Source organism: Dermacentor silvarum, chromosome 3 (genome assembly GCF_013339745.2).
Source record: "Dermacentor silvarum isolate Dsil-2018 chromosome 3, BIME_Dsil_1.4, whole genome shotgun sequence".
Taxonomy (NCBI): Eukaryota; Metazoa; Arthropoda; class Arachnida; order Ixodida; family Ixodidae; genus Dermacentor; species Dermacentor silvarum.
The window spans coordinates 135,935,775-135,954,279 of record NC_051156.1 but is presented as its reverse complement, the minus strand read 5'-3'; the positions used below and the strand labels follow the sequence as shown (position 1 = coordinate 135,954,279).

The window sequence follows — 18,505 nt, the reverse complement described above, 5'->3', positions numbered from 1 at the left end:
TAAACAAACGCAAAGCTCGGAAAAGAACAATGACAGTGAGTTATGAAAAATATCAAGATCCTGAAAGTAAGCGTATAATAATAATAATAATAATAATAATAATAATAATAATAATAATAATAATAATAATAATAATAATAATAATAATAATAATAATAATAATAATAATAATAATAATAATAATAATAATAATAATAATAATAATAAAGCCCGCGTCGTTGGCGCGTGCCTTATCACAAGATCGATGCGAATGATCCCGACCGTCACTGCCGGCTCGCGTGCCAGGAGAGAAGAAGAAGACAGGCTCGTTCAAGCTGCCCGTCCGCTTGGTTTCCGACTTGAACAAGCGAAGGCGACGACTTCCCGCTTCTCGCCAAGATGCTACCGTCGCGTAAGTGGCCGCGGATCTCTCTTCCTGCAGCCGTGTGTATTGGGACAAGGCGTTCTTCTTGACAAAGCGGGATATCAACATTGTCCTACGTATACCGACTCGATATACGACGAGCGAACTAGCGGTTCGTTGCTACTTAACTATAGTTAAGTTGCATTTCACGAATGGGCTGTCTCTTCTCATATAACGGCATATAAACTTTCGGTTAAGACACACACAGCTTTTGAGAGATTTGTCGGCGTAGAGGTATTCGCCTACATGCTTTTCTGTTAAGGCTCAGCTTCGTATCACCCGCCGCTGTAGCTTAGAGGTGATACCGGCGTACCCTTAGGGAGAGAGGGAGATGAGAGTGAGTTATATGCAATGATTCGCTGCGCCGCACCTGTGGCGGAGAGGGGGAGAGGGCAGGAGGAGAGCGCACACCTGCGTAGGAGAGGAGAATCAGGGAGAGTTGCGCATGCGCAGTATGGTTGCGGACGCCGCAGAACGGACACTGCCCCGAGCATAAGATGCTCTCGCATCTAAAGGTAGTGACAGACGATGAGCGCGCTGTACTGTTGGAAGAAAAGCGGTTGAAGGCGGCGGCACCACATCTCAGGCAGCAAAAGACGCCATATGGTTGTCATTTCTCTCGATTACGGGAGAGCCAGCATTTTTTTATATTTTGATAAGTGTCCTTTGCCATTGGCCAACCACCTTCACTAATGATTGCTCTTACGAATAATTCTAGCTTTTTATGAATACGGGACCAATTGTTTTCGAGAATCGGTGGGCAGCAGAGCTTATAGGCTTTGAACCGGACTATCGTTGACCTTTATAGGCGGTAACCCCTCGGGCAGCCATTTAACGCCCTGCATTCGGTGCTGGCGCGTCCGGTAGTGCATACCCGCTGTGGTTGCTCAGTGGCTATGGTGTTGGACTGCTGAGCACGAGGTCGCGGGATCGAATCCCGGTCACGGCGGCCGCATATCGATGGGGGCGAAATGCGAAAACACCCGTGTACTTAGATTTAGGTGCACGTTAAAAAAACCCAGGTGGTCCAAGTTTCCGCAGTCTCTCACTACGGCGTTCCTCATAATCAGATCGTGGTTTGGCACGTAAAACCCCATAATTTAGCTTAATTAAATTTTTTCCGGTAGTGAAATTAAGAGGAGGCTTTGCCTTGGGGACTTCCATTTAATGCATGGGAAACGAGAAATGGGAAACGCATGGGAAACGAGAAACCGTCGTTCTCGGCAACCACTGCACCAAATTTGATGAGGTTTCTTGCATTTAAAAGAAAATGTTAAAAATTAGGGTTAGTTGAGATAGGACTTTTGATTTAAGCCGTTGATTAAAAAAAATGGATCCTTGAAGATCGCAAATTTTCAGAAAATGAAATATCCAAGTTTACAACTCTGTATATCAGCAATGAAAAATGATATTACAATGCTGCAAAGTGTATAATAGTACATCTAAAGTGGACAGAATTTATGCATTAAGTACACCACCTCTTAAGTACACCACCAATTGCACAATCCTTGTGAACATTGTAATAAATTCACGTAAGATATCAATAACATTGTTACGGATGAAGAATGAATTTATTTGCAGTGAAAAGGGTAAAAAAGACATATGATGGTTCTAAACAGCCGATCACCCAAAACACTATATTTCCACTTCCACTTCCTCTTCTAGGCTCCTCCTGAGCGGCGTTTTCATTTTCTTCCGGGGCAGAGGAAGCTCAGCGAGCGAGTCAGAGTGTGCGTTGATGGTACGGTTTCAATCGTGCGACGTGCACAACTTGCGTCTTGAGTGAACGGCGGTTATCAGTGGTCACTTTAGCGACGACGTAGGTCACTTCACTCAAGCATTTGAGAATGACGAACGGGCCCAAATACTTGGAGAGAAGCTTTTGGGAAAGCCCTTTTCCGAACCGGTATCCACAACCAGGCGAAGTCACCGGTGGCGAATCTGACGGGCAAATGTTATTGTGCGTCGTAGCGAGCCTTGGCATGAGCATTCGACGATAGGGTTCTGAGCCGGGCGAGTCGACGTGCTTCTTCGGCACGACACATTATCTGCGCGGCAGAAGCATCTTCGTTAGGGCAAAAAGGAAGTATGCTGTCGAGGAGACTTTAAAGATGGCGAGCGTAGAGGAGAAAGAAAGGTGCGTATCCTGTGACATCATGTTTCACTATGTTGACGGCATACGCAATGAACGGTAATACAGTATCCCAGTTCTTATGATCCTCTGAGACATACATTGAAATTATGTTGACTATGTTACGATTGGTGCACTTGGTTAGGCCGTTGGCTTGCGGATGGTTGGCTGCGGATACTAAGTTCCACAAAGTTGCATTAACTCTTCTAAGACGTCAGCGGTAAACTACCGGCCGCGATCAATTATCACCACACGAGGAGCTCCGTGGCGGATGATAATAGAATGCAGAAGAAACCCCAAAACATCGGCTGTTGTAGCTGAAACAAGTGTCATTGTTTAAGTATAACGTGTTAAATAATCCACGCACATGATTATCCAGCGGCAGCCGGTGGAAGACTTGGGGAAGGGACCGAGTAAATCTATACCCACTTTCTCAAAACGTGAAGTCGGCGATGGTCTAACTGGTTGCAGAGTTCCTACAGAAGCCGTAGTCAGCTGTTTGTGGCGTTGGCAGACATCACAGCTGGCAACGTACTGCTTGGTTGTCTTCCACAATTGAGGCCAATAGAAACGTTGTCGGAGGCAGTGGAGCGTTCGAACATTCGAGGTGCCTGTATGTAAGGTCGTCGTGCATGGCCTGTAGTACCGCAAGGCGTAGACATTCTGGGACGACGAGGAGCAGTGGAGCGACGTTGTTAGAATAATTCTTGTGGTAAAGCAGAGCGTCACGAATCGCAAATGGCGTAGGCCGTTCGGATCTGCGGGTAGTATCAGTAATCGGCTTTAGTGAAGGGTCGCGCTGTTGTTTGTTCTGGAAGACGGCGATGTCAGGAAAGTCGGATGAGATTGTAGTTAGGTAGTCGTCGAAATCGTCATCATCAGTACTCTTGGCCTGAGATGGAAGACGAGATAATTAGCCGGCATCTGTGTGGCACCGACCACTCTTGTAAGCAACGGAAAAGTTATATTCTTGGAGCCGCAAGGCCCACCGAGCCAACCGGCCAGCTGGGTCACGCAGTCCAACGAGCCAGCAGATGGAATGATGGTCGGTAACAATCTTGAAACGGCGGCGATACAAATATGGTCTGAACTTGTGGATGGCGAAAACAACAGCAAGACATTACACTTCCGTGACTGTATAATTGCTCTCTGCTTAGAGTACGACTTGCGTAGGCAACGACGTGTTGGCGAGCGCCGTGAAACTGGACGAGCACAGCACCAACGCCCACATCACTTGCAACAGTATGCAGTTCGGTGACCGCCTCCGGATCGAAATGGCGGAGAAGTGGCCCAGTGGTGAGCAAAAACTTCAGCTGCTCGTAAGCAGCCTCGCACTGAGTGGCCCATACGTAGGTAGTGCCCTTGCGAAGCAGGTTAGTCAGGGGACAAGCAAGCTGGGCGAAGTCTTTAATAAGCCTGCGAAAATAAGAAAAAAGGCCCCGGAAACTTCTGAGGTCTTTCACTGTCTTCGGCTGCCTAAAGTTGCGAACAGCAAACATATTTTGGGGATCTGGCCGTATACCGTCCTTGCCGACGAGATATACCAGCACAAGGGCTTGACGCTCACCGAAATGGCACTTCTTAGAGTCTAAAACGAGGCCAGCCTGTTGGATGCAGTTCAAGACAACGCCGAGCTGCTGGTTGTGCTCGTGGAAAGTTCGGCCGAAAATAATCACATCATCTAAATAACAAATACAGATCTCCCATTTGAGACCGCGGAGGACGGAGTCCATAAATTGTTCGAATGTTGCTGGGGCATTACATAAGCCAAGCGGCATGACGTTAAACTCAGATCCGTCAGGCGTAACAAAAGCGGTCTTCTCTGTCAGACGGGTGCATCGGTATCTGCCAATACCCGGACCGGAGGTCAACCGACGAAAAGTATGAGGCGGAGCAAAGGCAGTAAACAGCATCGTCAATGCGCGGTTAGGGATACAAGTCTTTCTTTGTGACGGCATTGAAGCGGCGGTAGTCGGCACAATATCTCCATGAGTTGTTTGCGTGCGTTACAATATATAAACTTTGTCCACTTTCGGTGTTCTAACGGATGCAGTTCACATAAGTGCGATATTTTTTCTTGGTGCAGAATTACGAATTTGTAAACTCCGTGCCTTTATATTTTCGAACACCGATTTTCGGTTTCAATACCGTCATGTCCAACCATGAACACCGATTTTTCGGTCTCAAGAGGAAGCTATAGTTTCCTCAAGAGGAAGCTAAAGAGGAAGCTCAAGAGGAAGATAAAGTTTCCTCTTGAGACCGAAGCGTGAGTACCCGTATCCGATGTTTTTAAATCACGGCATCAGAGCCAAGGTCTTGGACATAACTGCCGCTGATGCAATCACAGGCATCAACTACCGCGGACAGCGTGGTAGGCCCATGTCATCGGTGCTGGTGACCACGTGGCTGCTCTGCTGGTCCTTCCACGGGTCCGAGCAGTCTAGAAGACACCTGCGCCGGTTCGTCGCGGGTCGCTCCCTGACGCCATTGGGATGTGAGTGGCGGTGATAAGCCGCTTCGGTACAGCTCAACGACAACTGTTCTTAGTATAGTGCCACAGTTATGGCAAATTTATTCTTAACGTTATGGCTCTGAATTCTTATTTCTTCTCAAAAACTAAATCAGACCAGTTGTGTATTGATCGTAAGAACCAGCAGCGCCGAAACTGGCTTTCAAGAAATTATTTATTACTTCAACAGACAAAGTATGGACAATGCGTCGGAGACCTCATGCTCCTTTTAATGGATCTTGTTGAAAGCCCGTCGAAAACTTGAAAGCTTCTTCGCTTGACCGGTAGTCGTGGGTGATGGATCGTAATGTTTAATAAGCGCATTTGCGTTTTCGAAACGTGGGCCACGTCTACGCGTTTTACGCGTGCGCACTTCTCAGCAGCAAGAGCTCCGCACACGCCAGTTGTCTCAACTTCGTTGCGTGGTGATGCGCATGGCATAAGTTCTAGGATAAGGCCACTTCACCGGTCACAAACTGTTTCCCTTTACGCGGTAAAAAGACCCGCTAGTTTCTAGCAGTTGCACTTTGCGTTCAGGCATCAAAAGGAGGTGTGCGTTCCGCCTGCAGGGGGCGAGTACTGCGACGGCACCAGGTGGGCTTACAAGACACCGCAGTGCGGAAACGCGACAAAGGCGGACACCGTTGATACGAAAAGTGAGTGAACCTCTGCGCTATAGGTTTGCGGCAACTATGCCGTTGGTACGAAAAATGAACGGAAGTCCGCGCTGCAGTCGAATCCAGATAAATCGAATCAACCTATAACGAATAATTGTACCCGAATGTATCAAACCCTCATATAACGAATTACTGTACAGCCGAGCCCGGATATATCGAAATCACATGTAACGAATTATTCTGTACATGGAACAGCTGTAAAATCCCCTAGAAAATTTCCGTAAAAGAAAGTTTATTTTATTATATCGAATTACCTATATATCGAACTTCTTTGTGATTCCCTTCAGATTCGATATATCCAGGTTCGACTGTATATGCCTGCGTCAACTGCGCATTGACTCGAAATGTGAACGAACGTTTGGGGCAACTATGCCGTGATGTCAAATGTGACTGAACGTCCTCATTACACTTGCTACAACAGCACCATTAATATGAAAAGTATAGCGTGTTCCCCTTGCGGCAACGAAGCCGTTGATTCGAAAAGTGAGCGAACGTCCGCGCTACACTTGTGGAAAGATCTCTGCGTGCTTCCTTTTTTTTTTTCTTTTCTTGCCCACTGTTGTGACTCGAGTCTGACAATTTTGAGATCGGGAGTCTTTACAGGGAATTACTATTATAATACGCATGCCACAGAAGACATAGGACGCTTCAGAGAAATACACAGGGCGACTCATTGTTATTCTTGGGACACAAATGTCGTTAAAAGGATTAACGAAATTAGCTTTTTGACGTTCCTAAGGCTTTTTCCCCGAGTTGCTGTATATTTCAGCTTACGAGATCATTCGTAAAGTTTATAATACGATGCTTATAACTGTAGAAGTCGGAGATCAAAACCTCCGCGCAGAAGATTAAATGTGCAACGGAGCTCTCCGTTGAGAAGCACTTACTAGAGGCTTCAAATACATGCGAGGAGATTTCCTGATTTTGAGTACAGCGCATGGAATCAAGCGTTTTTATATTTCACTTCTAAGCTAGAAAATGAAAGTACGATAAAACTTTGCTAATTTGTGCAGCTTGGTACACATCAGAAACGCGAAGATACGGAGCCAGGATGAGGACGAGCAAAGAGCTGTCGCATAAATTAACTCTGTAGCACACAATGCAATACGTACAATATCCTTCTGTATGCTACATGCTGGATCCGAAATATTGCCACTAAACCCCAACTGCCCTGTGGGCGGCTATAGACGAAGGCCCCCTGATAGTCGACACTAAGTTCAACAACGTCCTTCATTTTGTTCTCGCTAATTCTTCTAGTTTGAGAGTGAATGCACCGTGGAAGACTAACCTTTTCGATGAACGAGAAGCGGAACCAAAGGGCTTGATATTTTGTTAAATCACTGCCATATGAAACCAACAAACAATGAAGCAGTGAAACCTTGGATTCATTGTGTATTGGCCTGATATGGGTCTAACCTTAACAGTAGCGGTTATATGACGTTGTGCTGCTGATCATGAGGTCGTGGGTTCAATGCCGACCGCATACTGGTGGGGGCGAAAGGCAAGAACACCCGTGTACTTTGAATTGGGTGCACGTTAAGGAGCCCCAGATGGTCAGTGTTAATCTGGAGTACCCCACTACAGTGTGCCTCGTAATCAGCCCATGGTTTTGCCCCCGTAAATATTCAGAATTTAAGTAACCTTCTCAGCGCTGATCATTCGAAAACAGTAATGCCCTGGCGTCTTAGCTCTCACTTGAATTACTGAAGGTGAACCTCTACATACGTCATTCATGCATGGAACCTGTTCTCCGTTTCATACATAGCAGGTAACGCTACGGAGGCTAGAGAGACTACTCTCACTGCTGGCATCCGCGATCAAGAAAGAGCGCGTCACATCTGACAGAAATAAATTAAGCACGCGCCATGCAACTCGTTCTCGTACCTTTACATCGCAAATAATGACGTATATATTACATCAGAGATGTAGGAGACGTGAACCTATTTACAACCAAACGAGCGGTGTGACATGTTTCTGCGACCAGCGGCCACGGCGCATCACTTGCGCTCGCGACGAAAAACACAGCACATTACCTACTGGAAGCACAAATACGCACAAGTAATATATGATTTGACTTATACTTGCGTCAACAAGTTTTAATTACTATACATGACATATGTATTGCGTAAAAAATGTTGCAGCTCAAGCAACAACTTAAATGTGCTAACGCGCGGAGTCATACTTACATGGCCGTACTACTTGCGTAGCTTCCACAGCGTTGCCTGATATGTATGAAACGGAGTGTAAGGTGCAAAATACTTGACATAACTAGAGAACGCAAAGAGAGAGAGAGAGAGAGGAGGAGGGAGTAGAAGTGGCTACCTACACCTACTTCCTCCCTCTCTCCCTATACCTTCATCGAAGCCAAGGACGTTATTGAAAAACAGTCGTGTCTATATAGCGACACAGGAGTTGAAAGTTCTTGCTTTCGGTTCGGCTATATGTAATGCAGTGACATTGTAGATACCGGTGACATTAAAAGCGCGAGCACGTTGGCGGAGTGTTCTATCGAGTAATGATGGCACCTTCCGGAATACTCAACTGTGCAGACGAGGCGGGCTGGCCGGCCTTCGAGAGTGCGTGCGGCAGCCCAAGCCAGTCGCCAATCAACATCAACTTCTTGCAGACGAGCTTCAAGAGCTTCGGGCCCATCTCCTTCCTCGGCTACAACGTGCCCTTCCGCTTCGCTATCGAGAACGGAGGACACGCGCGTGAGTACACTAGATCCACGTTTCGGGGAGGAAGGAAGTAACTGCCTTTCCTCCGTGTCCGCTATGGTTAAGCTGCAAGGCTTGACATCACGAAGATACTTTGGCATTGCCGCAGCTTCAGTGCAGACAAATTAATTTTTCGACAATGCCTATACTCTACTTGTCTGAACTTTTTCCGAAAGGAAGGGTAACATTTGGGCAATTTTTTAGAAGCTCCTTGACGTAGACTATACCTTTCCTGTACTACGTGGGCGAAAAAGACAGGAGAAGGAAAATCGTGTTAAAGCTTAAATAAGATATTTGCTGTAGCCATCACGACACCCTAAACGACCCTCAACTGCATTTCGTCGAAGCACAGACTGCTGGCCAACACGTGTACGGATAATTTTACATAAGCACGGATAAACCAGCCTGTTAACCAAATAAATGTGAATCGAAGTGATTGAATTAACGAATGACACAGTGGTGCAATAGTCGGGAAGTTAACCGGTTAACTGCTTAATCCTGCAGTGTGAATGAGCCAGCAACGCAAAAAAAAAAAGAATGAATGCTTCCATCGGCGTCGTTTATTTAAACGTTTGTGTGGCATCTTCAGAAGCTTGCCAGCGTCTACAAAGCCATTTTTTTGTGTTGACCCACAGTGTACATCACGCCACTGTACGCCCACCTCGAGTCCTACGGCGGACCGCTGCCCGCGCGCTACAACCTGTCCAAGGGCATCTTTCATTTCGGCAACGAGACCAGCCCGCGGGGCTCTGAGCACACCATCGACGACCGAAACTTCGCCGCCGAGGTAGATGCACCACGCTTCACTGGCGCTCCCTCACGCAACCATCTTGACACTTAGCATGCAAAACCGTGGACGACACTAGTAAGATCTCACAACTGTAGCACTTCGCGCGTTACGTTGTGAAGTATATAGTATTTTAGCGCGACCCTTTGTATCGAGTTTGTGATAGGTGCTACTTTACCATGAAGAGAAAAATATATTACGCAGGTTACACGCACCGACCGTGAAAGGGAATAGGTGTAAGCCAAGCTTTCGCATCCACTCCACCACCACAGCCAACCATGCGCCGTGGTAACGTGTGCTGTCACCACTCTGCCGCCTGAGGACGTCATCGCTTGAGCCATTCAATAGGCACCGTGCTTTATCCTCATCCTATGGCGTTACGGTTTGCGCCAATCATTAGGCAAGCATTACTACCTCTCACGCCACCCCTCCTACCCTCGGCGCCGCTCCTTTCCCTATCTGCATCGCTTGCACCCTCCTCTCCACAGTCCAATCGCCACAACCGACTGCAGCATCTATACCCTTCGGGCACCGTATAGAAAGTTTCGCCTTAGATGTGAACTTCGCACTATCCCCAGGTAACGTAGAAAAAGTAACCCTCGCAGTAACCCTGTCCACCCAAACTCGTCCGACTGCAGAAAGAAAGGTTCGCTTTAAAGAAATGCTGTCAATGCCATCTATTTACCGACAGATCTATTCTGTCACCTTTCTCCACCAATCATGAAGTCTCCTTTTATATCTACAATCTGCGTCTTAACCTTCCCGCGCGGCGATTTTGAAATCCAGGTATTTCTTGTATCTGCGTGCTTGCCACATTCACTTACGGGCGAAGGAAATCACTTCATTAAAATATGTTCGAACGTTTTATTGCGATAGAAATTATATGGACACTCCAAGCGAATTTCTGCCGTCGCTGTCGTCGTCGCCTTCGCCGTGATGTTCCATATAAAGTCCAAACACGATAACATCGTCGCCGCGCGCCGTACGCTGGATCGTCGGCCAGCCGACGATCGCTGCTCATATCGAGCACGCGAAGGAGGAAGGCGGGGCGGAAGCGGCACGGCGGGGAGGCGAGGGAGAGGGGCGGGGGCCTTCTACTCTGGCGGCTGCTGCTTACGGCGTGGCCGCGCGGGCGCCGTATCCTTAAAGCGATCCACGATATGGACAAAGTGCGCCGAATGCCGGTAGCTGCGTAAGCGCTGTGCTTTCGACGTTTAGTTCACGTTGAAGCGAAAGATAACACGAAAGTCAATTCGCTCGCTGCTGCTGTCGCGCTTCCTCACTCCAGCGTTTTGACAGCAAGTTTCCGCGGTCATTGAGCGAGATGTGTTCATGTTTACCTATGCGTGCTTGACACCGTGATTATAAATTTAGTTAGTAAGCGAATGTTTACAACCTTATAGGGCCGATAAAACTACTATCCTTACTTCGTATAGCTGACTAATAGTTGCTATCACAGTCGATGCTTCGCCTTTCCGGCGAAACTGCGACTTTCTTCTGTCATGCATGCAGCATCGACTAATATTATCTACACTGTCAAGTTCTACCTGATCCATATAGGTATTAGCATGTACGGAATTGCCGAAGGCGCAGACGAAAAAAAAAAATTAAGCCCCTTGACCAAGTACGTTTACTGTACACTATAGCCGAGCAATAGACTACAGCCAGGAATTTTCAGGCGCAATTTTGAATCGACTAGCGCAATACAGGGGTAATCGGAGATCGCAGGGAGAGACCTTCGTCCTGCAGTGAACATAAATATAGGCTGATGATGATGATGATGATGATGATGATGATGATGATGATATCCGAACTGTTAATGAAATCTTGAAATGCAATGTCCAACCACAACGCACCAAAATTTTTTTCTTTGGATGATTGTTTTCGTAGAAGGAAGAAACAGAGCCATTAAACATCAATTTCATACTGTTGCAGACGCCTTTATGCCCAACAGCTAATTAGAGCGCAGTGGATTAGTTGAATAATAGTTTTGCGTGCTTTGGAACTCAGTAACGAACACAGCGCACTTACCAACGGATCGAATGTCGATGTTTATATGGCCGGTAACTCTGGCAAACTACTGATTTAAGTGATGTTACCATAATGAATTAAACAAAAAATATTTTACACATCAGTAACCTCGCTGCAATATCTATTACGCATATTTTTACCGCGCTCTTAAACATGTTGTGTGGAACAAAAGTGCAAAGATGGCTTTTGCTCATGGTGTCTAATTTTCAGCTCCAACTCCTGGTGTCCTCAGAGAAGCCCACGCCCACTGAATGCATCCGGCGGGGACAGGGGCTGGCCATTTTCGTCATACTGTTTGAGGTGAGCTACACTGCCTAATCGTGCCCGCTCGCTGTGTGATTCGCTATCCCGATTTGGTGAGCATTTATACGCTTCACTACAGCAAAGAGCAAACAAGTCCCAAACGCAAATCGCATTTGTGTAGCTGGTAGAAGGAGGCAGATTTGTGCGACAATGCTCAGGCACAACCCGGGGTGCAGCAAAGCGGATTTCGAGCTTTGAAGGAGGACGAAGTGGCAGGCATTTTCCCGGCAAAGTGACGCTTCAATTTGGCTTTTTGCTGCTCGAACGAGCGTTTTAAAGGATTCGGGGCTACTTAGTAAATTCCCACTGAAACTTCAATGTAGAGAGTTCTTATATTCACCGATAATGTACGTTTATATATTCTGTTGAGCCCTATCAGATAGAACGTGTTCCATCAAGGGGTACAATCACCTTCTACAATGGAGCTTGATTTGAAACAAGGGCTTACTCTTGCCAAAGCAATGGCCGGCACTTTGTTCTATAGTGCGTATGATCGGCCCTGGCAACACTTTGCTACCACCGTCGAATTTCTCGTGCCGTAGGTGAAGATATAGAGTGAAATGTATGGAAGGATGAGAATCAAGTAGCGTGCGAGAACGCCGGTGAAAATTTAGCCGGTCTGGACAAACCATTGCAAAGGCAGCTAGGCGAAGGGGGCTCACACGTACGGTATACCACTGAGCATGCTGTAACTGTTAAGGCCAAACGACACGTATACTCTTACCAGCGCGCGACAGCTAGCGCCTTGCGTTTGCCGTGCCTCGCGAGGAATGGCGGTTTGAACCTACAAGACGCGCGCCAGCGCTCGCCCACTTGTCTCACTATTTTCGCCTTCGTTAGACCTTGGGTTAGACATGGTTGCTTATTTTGTGAGGCAGCAACAGAGCACCGATATTTGTCTGGAGACATATATCTGTGCTCGCGTCGCGCTTCGACGTGTACGATCTAGGCTGCACCATCTGCGCATGCGTGTGGCTTGTCGGCGCGAGCTATCGCGCGCCGGCACGCGTATGCGTGTAGTTTGGCCTTTGCATCCACACCTGCAGGGCCCGTCGCGGTGCCCCAGTGGCTATGACGTTCAGCTGCTGAGCGTGATGTAGCGTGCTCGATTCCTGGCAGCAGTGCCCGAGTTTTAATAAGATCGTCTATACGTAGATTAGGTGCACGCTAAAGAACGCCAGTTGGTCGGAATTATTCCGTTGCCCGAACTATACGGGGTTGCGGTCTTCTCTCTTATCCCTGCGTTGCTTTGGCGCGTAAAATATCCTCCCGATTCGATTTTGACGTATCTGCAGAAGCAGGAGCAAAACAACCCGTTTCTGGACACGCTCGTCAACGCCTCGGAGCACATGACGTTCCGCGGCAACAAGACAGAGGTGATGATGCCCCTGGCCTACCTGCTGCCCAACACGACGCAACACTACTACATCTATCTGGGCTCGCTCAGCTTCCCGCCGTGCACCAGCGACGCCTTCGTCGTGGTCTTCAGGAGTACCGTGGCCATCGGGGAGCAGCAGGCGAGCGTCTATTTCACTTTTTGTGGTGCTGCGTGTACTGGAGGAGGGCATCGTAATCTTTATTACGATGAGGATCAGTTGATGAAGCGTTATCCTAGATCTGTACAAAAGAAAAACAATTCAGAGCGCATTGTGCCGTCCGCGATTCACCCATCGCCGCGGCAATCTTACCGTTTTCGCCATAAGGGGCCGACCAGTGAAAGCCGGTCAATGAAGAACACAGGCTCGGATTAGCGGACACATTACTTTGAGACCAGCTTCTTAATTTTTTTTTGAACGCGGCAACATGGCTAGGTGCGCTATATCGGGCACACGCAAGAAAAAAAAAATTATTATCACGGTTACGACTTGAATAAATTCCACCGTGTGGAAATTAAACGAATATTCTACTGTAACGTTGAATAAAACTTGTATAGCTGAGAATACGTCTCCTAAATTTTGCCCTTGTCCCTTCGAAATACGTTTCTCGTACGGTTCTCAAATCCGCCGCTAACAACGCTCGCGTGCGACAAGATACAATAAATGTTGGTACGCGAAGATGGTATCTGGGCCGTGTGTTGTACCGCTGACAAACTTCGAAACTGCCGACGAACGGATTAGTGTCGCTGGGAGTGTTTAGCCACATATAGCAAGTTTTTACTTTTCACAGCGTGCCTCTCTCTCCCAGTTGCTCTTCCGAGGAGTGGTCATGTTTGGCGCAAGGTGAATACACCTGGTAGCGAAGCTTCCATAGAAGCCCATACGTTTAAAACATGGTGGCTTATCGGCGGTTCATGGAGCTTAGCGCCATCTATGTGAGGTGGGAACACTTCCGGTGGAAGAAAAAATAATTTGACGTCATATCCGTTAAAAACAGAAGTGAAGTCATTTTGTTCTCCTAGGCGCGAAATTTGTTTTCGGAGGCCTACCATTACAGCTGTATATTCAAATTAACCAAGTTGCGCATTAACACCTGCTCAAGCCACAAATGCCATTACTTGTCAGTTTTTTGTCCTCATTAGTGTAACTGTACTTGCGAAACGATGTGGACCCACTCGGCAAAGCTTTCGAAGGAAATTAATCATGCGTTACGCGAGCGGGAATCTCGCATTTGCGTAGTTTTTCTGCCGTGTACTTTAGGCTGCGGCGGATGTGGTTTCACTGCAGCCTCCACTGCACACGTCACTCTCGCGTGGCTGTGGAGAGCAGCATGTACAGCGAATCGCTCGGTTAACAGAAGTAGAAATAAGCATGGAATGCCCCTCCTTCGTTGCTGGCCAAGATGACACCTCGTCCACCTTACAACAGCCTTTATATGGACGACATCAGCCATTCGCGTTACATCGACTTCTTTCGTCGATTTATCATATGTACCGAGGTTAACACACTTCTCTAGAAAGCGCGAACCACGTTTTCAGGACTGCGCTGGTACAAGTGGAGGTACAAGTGGAGCGGGTGAAACATCGGCGAAAAAAAAAAAGGAAAAAAAAACTGACGAATTGAACAATTTTACTCTATATAGATGTTTTATGTCGCACAGTGCTAGCAAAAATATTAGCGGCCAGACCTTGGAGTGTCGCCCTATCGCGAGCGACATCACGGTTAGGACGCCGCTCACTCTGGCTAGTCCGGCTGCCGCGCACGGTCATTCGCTTCGGGCATGCTGGATGTTTAGAGCGCTCCAGCCGCACTTCCTGAATGATGCTTCGGTTGCTTTCTGCAGTCACGCCTAAACCGCAGTTTCATTTTCCAAGTCGCGTGACTCTAGAAAATGTGCGACTTGGGATATCGCAAGCCATGTAGAGTTAAAGTGTCTACTGGTGTGACAATGCAGAGGTGCGCCGTGGCATAAATTAACGTAAAAAGCATGTCCGCAAACTCAGCATTTAATTTCCCAATTTCCCAATTTCCCGATTAATGACCTTTTAAACTTTGTTCCAGCGGGCTTATCGCAATTGGGAAAGTGAAGCGAGCTCTCTGTACGAGTCATGTCAACTTTTGCATTTGGAAAACATTCACCGATGATTACGATACTCCCTAATGCGAAATTTGAGCGCAGTTCTATACATGTTTTCATTTCACGATATACAGAGGCAAAGAATTTGAGAGAGACATGTCGCAGAGTCGGCGATCGTCGAAAGTCTCATCTGCGGTGTGAGCGCGTCGGCTTTTATACATGACTCGTCGAAGGTTCCAGTGTAATCGCCGGCGCCTGCGTGGCTTCCCGAAAGTGACAACAGCTAACGGATACTACTATCGATAGCATTCGAGAAACTTCTGATACATGCAGGCACGTCGTGCGGCGAGAGATAACGTTTACCGTTTGTTAGCCGGTGAAAAGCAGTGACCGAAGAAAGATAAAAAAGTCATCACTCTGGCGCCGTCTCGTAGCGGTCGTCGCCAATTGCGCGGCACTACGCGTTTCTTCTCACGCTTTCGCCATACCCTCGTCCTCCGCTTTCCGCCCCATGCTTTCCTCCTCGCGCACTCTTTTTTTTTTCCAGAGCGCGCAAAACCGTGACTGGGAGGCTGCAGCGAGAGCGAAGCCGCTTACCCTCGAGACGACATTTTGCTTACGTCACCCGTCAGCGGGCAGCCAGCGCGCGGAGGCTCTGGGCTCCTCGTTTAAAAGTTCATTAATGAAGTTTGTTTTAACTGGCGACTAATTACCACGTATCACCCGTCAGCCCGTGGTAACCACCACTGACGGCATGTCTCCGAAGGAACCGTCCTTTTATTTCAATCAATCAATCAATCAATCAAACATTTATTTATTTTTTCAAAGTAGGATTACACAAGAAGGATATGCAGAAGAGGGTCCCAAGGTCACAAGACCATACCGGGCCCTCTGTACATGATTATTGGATACAAATTGTGAAATTAGCAGAGAAATATAAAATTAACCGAACCAACAGAAGAAACGTGTACATGGGTTACAAAAGTATTACATTGATAAAAGACAGTAATACAAAAGTTTATATATACATAAATCTGTTTTGTGATGACAGAAATATTGATAGAGAAATACAAATTCACACTAACGCTGAAAATATGCAAGGAAAGTGATCATGAACAGTAACAGTGCATCGGTATCATGTAAAATATTTACAAAGCTGAATTACAAGAGAGAGAAAAAAAAGAACAGAATACATGCAATAAAGAATTCATAACATAATTATTTGTTTAAAATATGGCTTTCAAGTGTTTTTTTAATGCAGTAAGAAATGACGATGTTTTGTTGGGGTAGGAAAGAGAATTCCACATTTTAATAGCGCAGAATGAGGCTGTCATTTTACCGTAACTAGAAGTTTAGGCAGCAAGAAATTATTTTTCTGAGCAAAACGAATAGGGTTAATATTCTTCAAAGAATCCAAGGAAATAAAATTGTGTATGAGATCCTTATTAATCAACCTGAAAGGCATAGTAATTAAGTTGAGTGCGAAGAAATCAGTAGTTGTCCGTAATTTATTCTCCATAAACAGCCAAAACGGCTATTTTTAAATACTGTGGTACTTAAAGTCATTGTAGAAACATCAGGTGTACCGTTATATCTCATTACTTCAGTGGGAAACTGCAACGTCACATATTTATCAAAAGTAAACCTGGCCGCTCTGCTTCAATTCATTCGTGATCTTGAATAGTAGGCTTACTACAAGGGTATCATACTATGAGTTGAAATACAGCGCTTTATCCACTTATGCTGTTTCAACCAGCTCCAAACGCAATCCTTAATGTCAAACTATATGCCACCTCCCTACACAAATTTAGTTTGGGTTCTAATACATAAAAAGACAAGAATAAGTTTGATATATATTCTAAATTCGTAGGCCTGCAATCAAGAAAGGATAAAGAAAGCCGTGACGAGTGCTATTAGGGGCTCTATAGCAGCGTGCTGATGCGAACGCGGTCACAGGTTGGATTGTTAGTATCGATGGTCTTGATGTCAAGTTCTAAGTGATGCTCTAAGTTGACCCGGAGCGCTCTACAGCTATACGTCCCTCGCAACTCGGACATATAGTCTGGGACGTAAAAAGAAGACAAAAAAAAAGAACAATGAACCAGCACTGTTTCCTTTCTACGCTCCGTGTGCCGGCGTATAACACGTTTTCTTGTGTTCTGCGTTCGCGTGCAGCTGTCAAGACTGAGGAACAACCTGTACACCTACACAGGCGGCTGCAAGTACAGGATCGCGGGAAACCTGCGCCAGCTGCAGCCTTTGGGGAACCGCGTCGTCTATCGCTCGTTCAAATTCACCCCTTTCGCGACCAGATCGACGGCATCATCGGCGAGGCCACTGATAATTGTAGTGGCGGTGGCATCCGCACCGTTCACCATTGGCCTCGGCCTGGTATAGGTCTCGAGTCGACGGAAAGGACGTGCGAAAAGTTCAATTGACCTTTTTTTTTTTATCGTCGCCGTGAGCTCGAGCTCGCATAGGCGACTGTGTAAACTACGAACAAAAGAAAATAAAACTGAAATAATGCGCCTCCATCCCAGAATTATTGGAGGTAATCAAGCGAACTGCAAGCGGAATTAAGTATGATTCCCGTTTCATGTTTGGCTTAACTGGCCCTTTATAAACCAAGGCGAATACCATGCTCAACCTCGTATAAAAGCTAATCTAAAAAGAATTGAAAACTGGACAGAGCGCTATTTTTACTACGCAGAAGTCGTGGCGGAAGGTTTTTACGCTGTCGTACTGCAAAAAAAAAAAATAATAATAACAAAACACGTTCGTTCTCTCTCTCTTTATGCAGGAAGACTAATCTCTCTAGGTTCAAGCAAAATCAAGTCCAGTTGAAATTTACGTAATGCGTAATGAGAAGCATTACAGAGATGTCAAGTGGATTTGATTTTGTTTTTGTTTTTCCTTTAGTATAGAAGACTCTTCTATAGCGTAAAACTCGGCAAGTGCGCCTCATCATCATCAATTCATCATTCATCACTACACTTTCATTGCTCTTGTCTCTTTCCCAGTGCAGTGTAGCAGGCTATGGAGCGCACCATCTCTGCTTTTCATGTAAATAAAATTTTCTAGTACGTGATCGATTACACTACGGTGGGGGTTATTCGAATGACGCGCTACTAGCGAGAGGCGAGATAAATCTCGTCGCCCACCACCTGCTACAAATTGCTTGAACTGGCGAACCCAAATGAAAGAAAAAAAAAGAAAGAAAAAAACTCGCGATTCAAAATACTGTTTATTCGGCTAAGCTTATCATCATCATCATCATCATCATCATCATCAGCTTACATTTATGTCCACTGCAGGACGAAGGCCTCTCTCAGCGATCTCCAATTACCCTTGTCTTGCGCTAGCTGATTCTAATGGTCCACCTGTTATCGATCCTACGCATTACGTGGCCTGCCCAGCTCCATTTCTTCCGCCTAATGTCAACTAGAATATCGGCTATCCCCGTTTGCTCTCTGATCCACACCGCTCTCTTCCTG

The 18,505-nt window shown here is 46.5% G+C and overlaps 1 protein-coding gene across 1 annotated transcript; it reads left to right on the top strand.

Moving 5' to 3' along the window:
* The first annotated feature begins 293 nt into the window (after window positions 1-293).
* On the top strand, window positions 294-17,408 carry LOC119444029 (carbonic anhydrase 12-like). Its single transcript, XM_049664750.1, has 8 exons — window positions 294-391; window positions 4,882-5,028; window positions 5,613-5,699; window positions 8,270-8,431; window positions 9,073-9,224; window positions 11,466-11,555; window positions 12,854-13,177; window positions 17,187-17,408. Exons 1-8 carry the CDS (start codon window positions 379-381, stop codon window positions 17,406-17,408), a joined length of 1,197 nt encoding a protein of 398 aa, XP_049520707.1. The 5' UTR covers window positions 294-378.
* The last annotated feature ends 1,097 nt before the right edge of the window (window positions 17,409-18,505 follow it).

What these genes read in the sequence shown, in the direction of transcription:
- LOC119444029 (XM_049664750.1), top strand. An exon ending in CTCCCTGACGCCATTGGGAT is followed by an intron (nt 5,029 to 5,612) that starts GTGAGTGGCGGT and finishes TTCCGCCTGCAG; the next exon opens with GGGGCGAGTACTGCGACGGC. An exon ending in GGACACCGTTGATACGAAAA is followed by an intron (nt 5,700 to 8,269) that starts GTGAGTGAACCT and finishes TCAACTGTGCAG; the next exon opens with ACGAGGCGGGCTGGCCGGCC.